Here is a 14,386-nt window from a genome sequence, read left to right as displayed (position 1 = left end):
CTCTCCATAGTGAACACCAATGCAAAATACTGATTCAATACCTCATCTACGTCTTTTGGCTCTACACAGAGGTTGCCACTTTGGTCTCTAATGGGTCCTACTCTTGTCCTTAATGTATTTATAAAACACCTTGGAATTCTCCTTTATTCTGCCCTCTTATGCTTTCCAAATTTCTTTTCCTTGTACCCTCCGGCACTTTCCCATACTTCCCTTTGGCATTCACTGTTTTGAGCCCCCTGAATCTGCCTTACTACTCCTCTTTTTCCTTCCACTTATCCAATGCTGTATAACCCCGTGACATCTAGGGTTCTCTGGACTTGCTGGTCCCACCCTTATCTTTACTGGAACATGTTGACATTGTACTTGCTGTATTCTCTCTCTTTCCCTTTTAAATGATCTCCACTGTTCTCATGTGGATATTCCTACATGATGCTCCCAGTCCACTTAGGCCAGATCCTGTCTTATTCTATTAAAATCAGCCTTCCCCAATTCAGAAACCTTATTTCCGATCCATTTTGTCCTTTTCCAGAACTAACAAAGATTGGATGTGAGCCTAATGAAAAGTGGCAGAGCATGAAGAAAAGGGACGTGTCCTTTCTCTGTCTGATCCCAAATACCTTGAGTTATGGTCACTGTCACCAAAATGCTCCCTCGCTGATGCCTCTACCACTTACCTGGCTCTGTTCTCTAAAGTTAGATTATGCACTGACCCCTTTCACGGTAACTTCTTTGCAGTGTTAATGTAAGCCTTACTTGTGACAAATAATTCAAACTGCACTAACCTCTTTCCTTGTAGGACTTTCTACATGCTGGCTCCAAAAGCTCTTCTGAATGCACTTTAAGTATTCTGCCCCCTCTAAGCCTTTCACACTTTGCCAATCCCAATTATTATTGAGGAAATTTTAATTCGCTACTATTATTATCCTATTCTGAGATATGGCCTACATATCTACTTTTATATTACTCCCTGACTGGGGGGGCCTGTAGAACACTCCAAAGTGATTGTGTTTAAGTTCCGTCCATATGGCCTCAATTGAGGAGTTTGCTGAAATATCCCTTCCCCCGTCTTACCTGAAGATTCTATACCCAGGAATCTTAAGCTGCCAGTCCTGTCCCTCCCTTTAACCATGTTGCTGTGATAACACATGGGAGTATGATGTCATTACTAATAATGTCCTCGGTTCATCAGCCTTGCATGCAAGGCTCTTTGCATTGAAATAAATGACATTCAGCATAGCCTTAACATGCCTCTCTTTGTACTGCTCTCTGGATTAACGTGGTTTCTCTTCTGTCCTTTTATTCCTATAATTCATTATTGCAAAGCATTGGGAGAAATTTGAAGATTGCTACCTTTGAAGTCTTGCTTTTCAGTTTCCTACCTAACGTCTGCTTGAAGGACATTATTTTCTTTCTTCTTATGTCATTGATCTCAAAATGGACCATGATCTCTGACTGATCACCCTCTGCCTTCAGAATGCCCTGCACCAGTCCTGTGACATCCTTGACCCTGGCATCTGGGAGAAATCATACAGTTTAGAATTATTGTTGGAGACTCCAGGGCCACTCTGTCCTGACTGTATATCACTGTATTTTACTTTAAGATGGTGGAACTCTGCCCCCTCTGGTGGGTCTGTCCCTCTGGTGGAACTTGACATAACTAGGGATGGTGATTTAGGAGTCTGGGATGTTGTCTGAGACTGACTTACAGACTTCTTTTATCTGTCTAAGTCAGCTCTCCTAAATGTTGGCACAAGTTACTAGGTGCAGGTGAGTTGGCCCTTGCAGGATCCACCGTGTCTTTGATGTGTTAGAATCCAGCCCTTGGGTTGATGATGCTTGGTTCCTCTGGTTTTATTTCTTTTGTGGTTTTCATAGCAAATTTGATATAATTGTGTGGTTTGATAAGTTATTCCAGACAGCTGTTAAGTGTAAGCCTCATTGTTGCAGATTTGTAGTCACATATATTGTATAGATTACTAATAAATGAAAAAATTGATTATCCAAAATTCAAAAAAGGAACTGAAATGTCAGTTTGCAGATAAGAAACTGATTCTTGTGTCTCATGACTCAAGAAAAAATCTCTTGATATCTGCCAATGATTGTGATCATATTTTAAGTTGCTATGTTTTGTTTTCTCCTCTTAAGTTTCATTTATTCCCATTACTCTTGAAACTGTCAGCATCCCTTTCTCCTCCCCCTTCAGTAAGGATTGGACCTGTGCATAGTTTTCCCTTTCCTTATTTTAAGAAATGTACCTACTGCAATTAAGTAATGGAGACCAAGGATTGAGCTTTGGGTAGTCCTTGTTTGCATTTGTCTCAGATATTTGCTGGAAAAACCTACAGGCACTGGAGAGGCCATTTTTAAAATTTTAATGAAGTAAAACACAATTTTTTAAAAATCCGATATTTTTAGGCTTGTTGCTATTTAGAATTAGGACAGTTTTTAAGAGCTGCGCTGTTTGCTGACTGCTAAAAGCCTACCTTAAGTTTTTTTAAACAGAATTGACCCATGAGGTTAAATGTTGAATGGGCTGACTGCATTTATTCGATGCTGTAAATTGCTCAGAGTATTTCTATTAGTGGCAGTGGAGGACGGATGTGGGAATGGCAGAAATGGAGGACAAAGAGGAAATAATAACAGATGGGCAATACTTGAAATGTATGGATTAGAACTAGGATATTGGGGTTGTATAGAGTAGGTTTCACTTTATTTGGCTGTGCTATGACAGGCAATAGTGGTATGGGAATTGTCCTATGATATTTCAGAGTTGGTTTGACTTGATAATTATAGGAGAGTCCATTCCTTTCTTCTCATTACCTTTAGTTGTTTTGCAACCTAAAGTTTAGTACACAGTGTTTAAAAAAAAATTCTACCGAGTTTCTTCTCATTTGAAGGTGCTGAGCAAAACTGGAACCTTCTGGCAGCATTTATACTGACCATACTCTGTGCAAGTGGAAAAATTGTAAGAATTGTTAAAGGAAATAGAATCTTTCAGCATTTTCAGCAGGCCCTTCATGGATTTTACTTTGGCTATTAAGTAAATGATTATTAAGTTGTATTCAAAATATGTACAAAACTAATTTGCAGTTTTTGCAATAGCTATATTTGTCTTTCACCCACAGGCAGAAGAAATAGTTAACTGAGATTATTTCATTGTTAAAAATGTTGATGTGGGCACCACAGAATATTCTGGAATTACCATAGTTAGGGCTAACTAAAATTTCTTGTTTTATTTAAATGTCGTTATACAAAATCTAATGAGTATCTCTTTAATATGAAGCTACTATTGTTTCCCATTTCTTTGTGCAGAAACCAATGTTCAAAGATAGCTGGCAGTTCTGATATTCTCAAAGATGATAATTAGCAATTTTATAACCACTTGTGCAAACAGTGTCTTCTCAGCAATTTGCATTTTTGTATTTGACCACCATTGTCTCAACAACAAAATGTTATTGTCTGAATAACATTGTTTATTCTCCTTCACTCTAGGTCGCTATTCAGAATGCTAGATTCTGAACACTGGAGCTTTTCCATACTTCTGCTTTTGGTACTCTGTAATCCTTCACTAGGATGGAGCCCAAAAACACTTTTATTTAATACTTTCTTGCAATTCACAGCATATTGTTCAGAAGTTTTCGGGAGTGATCTGTACAATAATGGGGATTTGTTGAACATGAACTATCTGGAATTTTGTACTCTGTTCAGTGACTTTGTTGCACCATTCTATTTTTAGGGCAGCTGCTATGACATTAAGAACAGTTTTATTATCGTTACAAGCCTTACTGGCAGCAGCTGAACCAGATGACCCACAGGATGCAGTCGTGGCACAACAGGTTAGCAAAAGCTTGGCAGCGGCCGCAACAGTGCAGAAAGTCTATGTTCTTGAATTGTTAAAAATTGATCAAAAACCCAGCTATAGGAAGGGATCAGTTTCCAGAAGAAATGAAAATATTCCTGAATTATTGTTCGTTTATGTCACAGGGTGACCTAAGAATCATCCGAGAAGAAACAAGTTTTACAAAACTCTTTTAAAATGCTGCTAAACATTGAGTTATATTTCAGCATTCTTTTGTAAACAATCTCAGCAGGACAGCTCTACTAATGTACAATTACTAACTTAATATGAGGTATTGGGTTATACCTACTTCAGATAGTTGACGTTTTAATAGACATTAATGTTTCATTTACCTCACCAAAGTGGTCATATTTATAATTGTCTCAAATGAAGTTTACTTTAAATAAAATTAAGTCTTGTCTGAATGTAGGAGAAAAATTACTGTACCAATAATTTATTGGTCTAGATTTTATTATGAACAAGATTAAATATTGATACTGATTCATAAAGCTGTCATGAATTTCTTTTTGGCTGCTAATGTAAATTTTCACTTTTTGTAATAAAATGGGCGCTGGTGATTCCTTATAAAGGAACATGGAAATCAAAAGCAGCATACAGAAATTATTTTTTGTTTTAAATATTTGTAACGTTTATTTATTGTATCTTCTGATTCCTGGTAAGTACACCAACGAAGTGACGCTGAACTTTACAGACCAAGAAAATCCATGATTTGATTGAGAGGAGCCGAAAAGCACGGTTGCAATTGGACCTTATTGTTAAGGAGGGATAGGGGTTGAACTTGACCAATATTATTGATCTGAAACTAATAATTTAAATTGTGGATTTGAGAGCAGTGTTTGAGTGTAAGTTTTTAGTTTATTCCTTTCCCCCTCCTTCCTACCATCTCTACCCCAACCATATCCTGATAAGTGATGAATGTGGAGCACAGTCAAAAGCAGTTCACAGGGCCATTTCCTATTTGTAAATACTGAACGTAGTTTGTATTTTAAGAATAAGAATGGTGGTGTGAAATTTTTCATATTGTAACAATAGGGTGTGTAAAAAGTAAGCAAATTGGTTTCATAAACAGGAGAATCTGACAGCTGATCTAGCAGTTTGCCAGTATAACATTGCAGATTACTTTTTAGGTGCGAGTACCTGATGGCAAATGATGAAGAAAGAACTTGTTTCTCAAGATCATTAAGCATCCCAGAGCACTTGTTTAAGAAAGAAAGGGGTAATCCAGGAAATTATAGGCCAGTTAGCCTGGCGTCAGCGATGAGGAAGCTTTTGGAGAAGTTACTGAGGGACAGCATATATGCACATTTGGAAGAAAATGGACTAGTTAGTGACAGGCAGCATTGTTTTATATGGGGAAGGTATGTCTCTCCAACTTGATTTTGTTTTTTGAAGAGGTGTCAAAGATAATTGAGGAAAAGGCTGTGAATGTAGTTTATTTGGACTTTTATTAAGGGGCTTGACAAGGTCTCACATGGAAGACTGGTACAAAAACTAAAATCACATGGGTTTTGGGATGGGCTGGCTAGATTGGTACAGAACTGGCTTGGTTATAGAAGACAAAGTAGCAGCAGGAGAGTGTTTTTCAGAATGGAGATCTGTAGTTAGATCAGTGCTGGAGCCTCTGGTTTGTAGTGTATATATACATGATCTGGAGGAAAATGTGAGTGGTCTGATTAGTAAGTTTGCAGGTGGCATGAAGATTGATGAAGTTGCTGATAGTGCAGAGGATACAACAGGATATAGATTGGAGATGTGGCCACAGAAATGGCAGAGTTTAATCCAGACAGATACGAGGTAAGGCATTTTGCAGGATCAAATTTAGGTGTGAATTATGCTGTAAGTGGCAAAACCCTTATAACATTAACATACAGGGGGCTCTGGGTGTGCAGGTCCACGTTTCCCAGAAGTGGAAACACAGGTGACCGGAATGATTAAGAAAGCATATGGCATGGTTGCCATCATCAGTCAGGGCATTGCGTATAAGAGTTGGAAAATCGTGTTGCAGCAATATCAAACCTTGGTTAGGCTGCATTTGGATTGTTGCATGCAGTTCTGGTCACCACGCTACCAGAAGGAAATGGAAGTTTGGAGAGAGTGCAAAGAACGTTCACCAGGATGCTGCCTGGTCTCGAGGGTATTGGCTACTTGGAGAGATTTAATATGCCAGGATGGTTTTCACTAGAAATGCAGAGGCTGAGGGGAGACCTGATAGAGGTCCACAAAACTGAGAGGCATCAACAGGGTAGATAGTCAGAGGCTTTTTCCAAGGGTGGGATGCCAGTTATAAGGGGGCACAGTTCAAGGTGAAATGGGGAAAGTTTAAGGGAGGTGTGTGGGGAAAGTTTTTCATGCAGAGTGGTGGTGTCTGGAACGTTGCCAGAGGAGGTGGTGGAGGCAGGCACATTCGCAGTTAGGAGGCATCTGGATGCGTGCATGCATAGGGATATGGACCGAATAAGGGCAGCATATTTTTTACTTTAGCTGGGGCATCATAATCGGCACGGGCTTGGAGGGCTGGAAGGCCTGTTTTCTGTGCTGTACTGTTCTTTGTTCATTTGACAGTCACTGGTTTTAGTCAGTTATGCAAGAAACACGACAGTCACTTTACACACAGCAAAGTCCCACAAATGTCAGTGATATGTGATCAACCATCTGTCTCATTACTCTTGGTTGAGTGATGAGTATCAGGCAGGACACAACAGAGCATTCTTTTGATTTTTTTTCTTTGTAATAATGCCATTTGATTGTTACGTGTACCTGAGAGGACAAATAGAGTCTCAGTTTAATGTCTCCTCCAAAAGATGGCTATCAATCTGTCGCTAAATTTGGAAGCTGTACTAAGTTATCTTCAGACCTCAAAAAAAAGACATTTTTGCCATGTTTCTTTCATTTGAAGATAATCCAGAAAAAAAAATTAATTTAGGTTACAGAGGTGGACAAGGGTTACCAGCCCCGCCAGCAATTTATAATTAATAATTAGAATGAATGCTAGATTATCAGGTAATGAGTCTGCAGTAGAGTGTTACTTTATAGATAACAGAAATTGAGATTGTTTCTTTAGTAACTCTGTTTATCCTGGTCAGATTCCTTTTGTTTTTTTCTCCTCACCTCTATTGTCTCAGAAAATGAGCCACTTTATCAGCAATAGATGTCTGGCTCCAGATCTCTGCCAAGGCCAGTCTCTTGACCTACAGTTTTATCAATCCCTTCTGTTCATTTGTAAAGCATATTTACAGCATTTGAATCATCATTAAATTCCAACATGGTCAGTCTTAAAATATTAACTAATCAAAGTAAATTGATATGAATTTTATAGCCTCTATTTGAGCAGTGAACTTAAAGGGTGTGTTTTTTCTGCAGTACAAGCAAAATCCAGAGATGTTTAAACAGACGGCCCGACTCTGGGCACACGTGTATGCTGGAGCGCCAGTTCCTAGCCCCGAGTACACTAGAAAGGTAGACAAACTGTGTGCTATGGGCTTTGATAAAGTAAGTATTGAGAGCAATTTTATCTAGCACGTGCATCAAGTGCTCACTTCTAGACACATTTTATACTTGCAGCTTTTTTAACACAATCATTATTCTAGCATTTATTGCCTATCCCTGATTGCCCTAAAGAAGATTGTGGTGTGCTGCCTCTTTGAACCGCTGCAATCCATGTGTTACATGAACACCCACAGTGCTGTTAGGAAGGGAGTTTCAGGATTTTGAGCTAATGACAGCGAAGGAATGGTGGTAATAGTTCCAGCTCGTGATGGGATGTGACTTGAAGGGGAACTTTCAAGTGATGGTGCTTCCTTGCACTTTGTCTTGTCCTTTAGGTGGTAGAGGTTGCTGATTTGAAAAGTGCTGTCACAGGAGTCTTGGTGAATTACACCAGTTTATCTTGTAGCTGGTTTACGCTGCTGCCACTGTGTATTTGTAGTGGAGGCAGTGAATATAGAAGGGGTGCAAATCAAATGGTTTGCTTTAATAGGTTAAAACAGAAAATACTGGCTAAACTCAGCTGGTTTGGCAGTGTTTATGGAGAGAAGTACACTTAACATTGAGTTAATTGACCCTTCCACCAGAATCTACCTGACATTTTCTATCTTTATTTCACATTTTCAGCATTCACAGTATATTGCTTTTATTTAAATGGGTTGCTTTGTCCTGGATGGTATAGCGTTTCTTCCTCTTTTTCCTCATGTTGTTGAAACTGCACTCATTCAGATAAATGGAGGGTATTCCATCACACTCCTGATTTGTGTTCTGGAGCACAAGTTTTCAGTACTGTTGCCAGAATATTTCAGGGTCCTTAGCCTTCGCAGTATCCAGTGCCTTCAGTCATTTCTCGACATCACATGGAGTGAATTAAATTGGTGAAGGCTGGCATCTGTGATGCTAGGGAGGAGGGGACTGAGCTGGATCATCTGGCTGATGCTTCTGAAGATAGCTGGCAAATGCTTCAGCCTTTTCTTCTGCACTGATGTGCTAGGCTGCCCCATTATTGAGGATGGGAATATTTGTTGAGCCACCTCTTCCAGTGAGTTTAATTGCCCACCACTATTCACAAATGGATGTGGCAGTACTGCAGAGTTTCGATCGGATCTGTTAGTTGTGGGATTGCTTACCTCTGTCTAGTGCATGCTTATTTGCTGTGATGTAGTTTTACCAGGTTGACATCCCATTTTTAGGTATGCCAGGTGCTGTTCCTAGCATACCCTCCTACACTCTTCATTTGAAATGTTCTTTTCTATTCATATCCCCATTGTACTGATGTATTTGTGTAAATCTATGAATGTATTCAAGCTGGTAATTTGAGCCAGAATTAGTTATTTATATCAATAGCATCTGTTTATTGAGCTGGTAACGTCAGGCATGCTGGAACCTTCTGGCAGCTGTATAAATGAGAATGCCTGAATCATGACAAGTCAATGAATGTGGTTTTTGGTGTTGGAATTGTGCACAGACTTGATGTGAAAACAGTAAGCTCACAACTGCAATGGTTTTATAACAATCCATTAGCTTGCAGGTGAGTAGAAAACCCATTTCTGCCTTTGTGCCTTAGGTGTCTAGCTGCAGTCATTGGTATGCAAGATAACTTTTTTGTTTTGCCTTATGAATTGGATGTATATTTAGGCACAAGTTTAAAGCTACAGGGGACTTGTTTCCTTAAGAAGGTTTTTTTTAACCAGCATTTATACAAGGAACATTAAGGCTTTATTAGAAAAATTTCAATAAGCCAAATAAGCTACAATTTAGTAATAGTTTTGATATTCATGGTTTTAATACATTCTGAAGTGAAGTATTTTAGAATTGTAGTGGGACTTTGAGATACTTAGTAAAATATTGTTGGTCTTTCAAAAAATATAGCCAGGAGTTGCCATTTATTAAATACTTCACAAGGGTGTACCAACAGCAAATTGGAGAAGTAAATTATATGGTAGTTACAAATGAGTGGAGGATCTATAATATAGATAGAACTGAGTAATGCTGAATTGGTTACTAAGACCATAAAAAGTCAAACCAAGCACGAGAGGGTCAGAATTAAAAAGTTATGCTAAACATGTATCAAACTTTGGTTAGACATTCTGGTCATTGTGTTATAAAAAGATGAAAAAGGTGCAAAAAATGTTTTGCAGGGCTGTTATCAGAAATACAAGGTTGTGTCCAGGCTGCGGGTCTCCTTGAAAATAGCAGATGTAAGGACTGACTTAATACAAGTCTTAAAAATTGTGGAAGATCTTAATAGACAGTTTTAAAAAAATGTTAATCAAACATGATTTAATGCTTACCCTTAATTGCCCTCAAGGTGGTTACGAGCCATTGTACTGAACTACTGTAATATTTAAGGTGTAGGTATACCCACAGTGGTGCAAAGCAGGAAGCTTGAGAATTTTTACAAATGATAATAAAGGAGCAATGCTATACTTCAAAGTCAGGACGTTTTATGTATTTGGAGGGGAACTTGTAAGTGTTGGCGTTGCCACACATCTGCTGCCTTGGCAGTTAAGGTACTTTTTTGCAAGGAGTTGTCAAAGAGCCTTGGCAAGTTGCAGTGCATCTTGCAGATGGTGCACACTGTAGCCACTGTATTGGTGGAGGGAGTGAATGTTTAAGGTAATGGGTGGAGTGCCAATCTAGTGGGATGCTTTTGGCTGTCTGAGCTGGACTCATCCAGGCAAGTGGAAGAGTATTTCATCACATTCCTGATTTGTGCTTCGTAGATGGCTTTGGGGAATTGGGAGGTGAGTTACTCCCTGTAGAATACCTATAGAAAACCATATGAGAGAGAAGGACATACAGGATTGTGCTGATAGTTAAATAAGGAAGAATGGGAGGAGGTTTGAGTGGACCATAAATGCATGAACTGGTTGGGCTTAATGACCGGTCTCTGTGTTATATATATATATGTCATTCCATAATACAAGGATAGGAAATTAGTAACTGGTAACCACTGCAGCGCAAGTTGAAATTTAGGCACATGGGGCATATAAGAGGACAATAGAAAATGCAATTGCTCTAATTGTGGATGATTTTAATGAGACTGAATGGAGACACCAGGAAAAAAGGTGGGTGCTTGAGGATACAGTGAAATTTACTGAAAATCAGGAATTGTTTCTTCTGAGCTGCAAGAGCAATCTTGTCAGAGTTGACATTTAGCAATTCAGCAGAGCTGGAGATTGGTAGTACTTGAGCTAAAAACTTGCAGATGAATTAAATGTGAGGCAGTGCGTTTTGATTATGCTCTTGATGGTAAGCTTGGTACTATAGTAATAGAAGCACTTGGGTCTGCAGGTTAACAGAATGCTGAAGGCACCATCTTAAGTATTTTAAGCTCTAAGTAAAATAAGTAATGGATTTTTTTGAGTTTTAATTCAAGGATGGTGAACTTGTAGAAAATGTGACTGATTTGCACTGTATGCTGTCAACATTTCCCTGATCTAACTCATGCAAAATGTTCACCTATCACCTGTATGCTCTCTGACCAACATTAGTTCCCAATCAAACAATGCTTTTATTTAAAAATTATCATCCTTGTTTTCAAATTGGTCCATGGCCTCATCCGCAATCGGCAGTTCTCAAATTTCAACCTCTTAAATATCCCTGGTGTTAATCTAGTTAATGGTGTTAAGTTCTAGAATTCTCTCCCTAAACTCTCTACCTTCGTTCCTCCTTTTGAGACACTCCTTAATACCAAGCCTTTGGTCATCTATCCCAACACCCTCTTATGTGGCTCAATCTCATGTTTGATTTCATACTGCTTCTGTGAAATGCTGTTAGGTACTATTCGGTTAAAGAGGCTGTACAATTACAAGTAGTTCTTGCTGTCCATGGTGGTTATAAAGGAATCTGCTCCAAACATTCTGCCAGTGGCTATGCTAATCGCTTTATATGAGCTCTGCCTGAATTAATATTGCCTAATTTAATTCTCGGAAGAAAAATAAAAGAATTGCCTGAGGCTGTGACAATGATTCTGGAGTGTTGGACGCAGGGCAAGTTAGAGTTAATAATGGTTAACAAGCAAGATTTAATTAAGTCTATGGGTGCATGCATATTTATCTAATAACAATCATAAAATGATGGCATTCAAAGTTGTGCTTGAAAGGAGACACATGGTACAGCTAACAAGATTTTAGATTTGCGTAAGGCTATCCTGAACAGGATGAGTCAGACTGTCCATTGGTAAACTGGGCAAATCTGATAATAGCTGAAATGACAAGGTCAGTGGGAGGCAATCTAAAAGAATTTAACGTGTTTCAGTGCCAGCTTATACCACAAAGGTGGGATAGGTTGCCAAAAAAATCAATGGGGTAAATGAGTAGACAAAACTGTGGCAAATAGATTTCATTATAGACAAGTGTGAGGGCACCCACTTTGGACCTAAAAAAGGTCAGATTACTTTCTAAACAGTGAGAATCTTGAAATAGTTGAGACAAAGAGACTGTGGCGCCTGTGTACATAGACAGTTGAAGTGCCATAAGCAAGCACCAAATCTTGTGAAATGCCTTGAGAACGAGGAGTAACATTCATGTACAGGGAGGCACCAGTTGGATGACAGCTGAAATACTAGATGGGTGGCATTATGGCACAGTGGTTAGCACTGCTGCATCACAGCTCCAGGGTCCTGGGTTCGATTCCCGGCTCAGGTCACTGTTTGTGTGGAGTTTGCACATTCTCCTTGTGTCTGTGTGGGTTTTGTCCGGATACTCAGGTTTCCTCCCACAGTCCAAAGATGTGTGGGTTAGGTTGATTGGCCATGCTAAGAAATTGCCCCTTAGTGTCCAGAGACGCGTAGGTTAGAGGGATTAGTGGGTATAATATGTAGGGATATGGGGGTAGGGCCTGGGTGGGATGGTGTTCGGTGTAGACTCGATGGGCCGAAGGGCCTCTTTCTGCACTGTAGGATTTTATGATTCTATAGTTTAACTGTGCCAAGGATCTGGGTTCAATTCTGGCCTTGGGTGACTGTGTGGAGTTTGCACATTCTCCCAGTATCTGTGTGGGCTTCCTTTTAGTGTTCTGCAGGGTACATGGATTGACCATGCTAAATTGCTCTTTAGTGTCCTAAGATGTGTGATTTAGATGCATTAGCCACGGTAAATGAGTAGAATTACAAGGATAGGGCAGGGAGTGTGGGCCTAGGTAAAATGCTGTTTCAGATGGTTGGCACAGACACATTAGGCTGACTGGCCTCTTTGCATTGTAGGGATTCTGTGGTTCTAGGTAATTCTGGGCACTTCGCCTTAGGTGGGTATATATTAGCTTTGGAGGAAGTGAAAGTTTACTAGAATGATACCTGAACTTGGAACTAAAAGGGTAGAGGAAAGGAAACAATGTTGGCTGGTTGAAAAGTTTAGGACTAAGGGGCATACAGGACATTTAAATCATAGAACCAAGTCTCTCAGAAGAGAGGTTAGGAAATAACTTCTACAAGTGGTGGTAGAAGTTTGTATTCTCTTCTATACAATGACAGGTGATGATGGGACATTTGTCAATTTTAAATTTCATATTGCTGGATTTCTCAGCTGCTTGTATTGAGAGATAGAGGACAAGGTGGATAAATGGAAGTTAGGTAACTTATCATTTTATTAAATGAAGAAATGGGCACAAGGGGAATAGTCTACTGCTATTCCTATGTCAGGGTTGTACTACCTGACTGCTCAAAATGGCTTCCATTTATACTTAACTCTGTTTTTCTCTCCAATAAATGTTGTAATTATGATTTGAGGGACTGTGCAATAAGTGAGTTTCTACTATTGTCAATGTATATATTGTAATATTTTTCCCCTCATGCATTTTCATAGTGCTATGATAGTTTGCATTGCTGTTTTTGTTAACGAGCTAAATTTAACAAGACTTTATATATAAATTGTTTAATTATGGACTATTGTAGGTAATTTAACAGATTTTAACTTCTGTATTTCTTTTACAGAATGCAGTAATAGTGGCCTTGTCTTCACAATCCTGGGATGTGGAGTGTGCAACAGAACGACTGCTCAGTAACTGAGGAATTTGGAATCACTTCTATAGCCCAGATGCCCTTTCATTGACAAACATCTCTGCCCTTTGTTCTTTCTGGGTTCTGCATAGATTCCATTTTAAACATCACTGTAATATGTGATAATCGCTATAAACGAGACTGGATTCAATGCTCTGTAAATAAAGCTCTCAAAAGATCTGTGTAAATTAAAACAAAGGGGAAACGTGAAATACTTTTTAATTTTTTTCCTACTCTCCATTGTAAGGATCCTGAGTTTGAGTTGCATTCATCTCTGAAGATGACAAATACACCTGCTTTAGTACAGTTTAACCAAGTGACCAAGGCTTTCAATTGCATCAACTTGTTTTTGATAATAAAAACATGTAATGTGGCCTGCATCTTAGAAAATGGTTGTTTTCTATTTTTTGACTGTGTCATGGCTTATGTAGCCATTACTTATGATAATTCTGACCAGAGTTTCCATTTAGTTTGATATTTAGTGAGAGGCTGCTTAATCGTGGCATTAATGCACAAGTTAATGTGATGTTTTTGAACGTTTATGGGTATCAAAAGTTGAAACTTGTTCCTGATCATGACTATATTACTTGGTTATTATTTTATGGTTACATTTTTCTCCAAAGGTCTTTGCTATGACACAATCAAAAAGCGTTTGACAGGCTAGATTTTCTTAAATGATTGTAGCTGTTAAGTAATGTGATCACTATTTTGAATTACTTAACAGGTGCTTTAAATATTCACACCCTGCTTGTGATTCACAATTTCTATAATCTACTTTTGGAGGCTGTGGTGGCTCTTGCTGTATATAATTTGAAGTTCACGTAGAAATAGAGGTGTGTTATTGATCAGATTGTCTGCACTCTGTCTGGTATCACTGAAAATTCCAAATAATGGGATATTTCCTGTATATACAGCCAAGCTTTCTATTCGTATTAAAATGGTATTTCATCCTTAAAGTTTCCACTAACCTTGGGGTCATTTAATGTAATAGTTGATTTCTCAAAATTTGAGATATTTATTGGTTTTGCCTTTCCTGAATTGAA

General features: G+C 38.8%; 1 protein-coding gene across 2 annotated transcripts in view; it reads left to right on the top strand.

The window, feature by feature from the left end:
• Nucleotides 1–13,723, top strand: part of ube2kb (ubiquitin-conjugating enzyme E2Kb (UBC1 homolog, yeast)) — a 97,819-nt gene extending 84,096 nt beyond the window's left edge. For both annotated transcript variants that reach the window (XM_080188606.1, XM_080188616.1), the window contains 3 exons: nt 3,737–3,836; nt 7,220–7,348; nt 13,278–13,723. In XM_080188606.1, the coding sequence (XP_080044732.1) occupies nt 3,737–3,836; nt 7,220–7,348; nt 13,278–13,352 (304 nt within the window). In that variant the 3' untranslated portion in view covers nt 13,353–13,723. The remainder of the gene's footprint in view (nt 1–3,736; nt 3,837–7,219; nt 7,349–13,277) is intronic.
• Nucleotides 13,724–14,386: the final 663 nt, after the last annotated feature.

The sequence above is a fragment of the Carcharhinus amblyrhynchos genome, chromosome 1, assembly GCF_965287045.1.
Source record: "Carcharhinus amblyrhynchos chromosome 1, sCarAmb.v2.hapA, whole genome shotgun sequence".
Lineage (NCBI taxonomy): Eukaryota > Metazoa > Chordata > Chondrichthyes > Carcharhiniformes > Carcharhinidae > Carcharhinus > Carcharhinus amblyrhynchos.
This window is presented reverse-complemented; position numbering and strand designations above follow the sequence as displayed.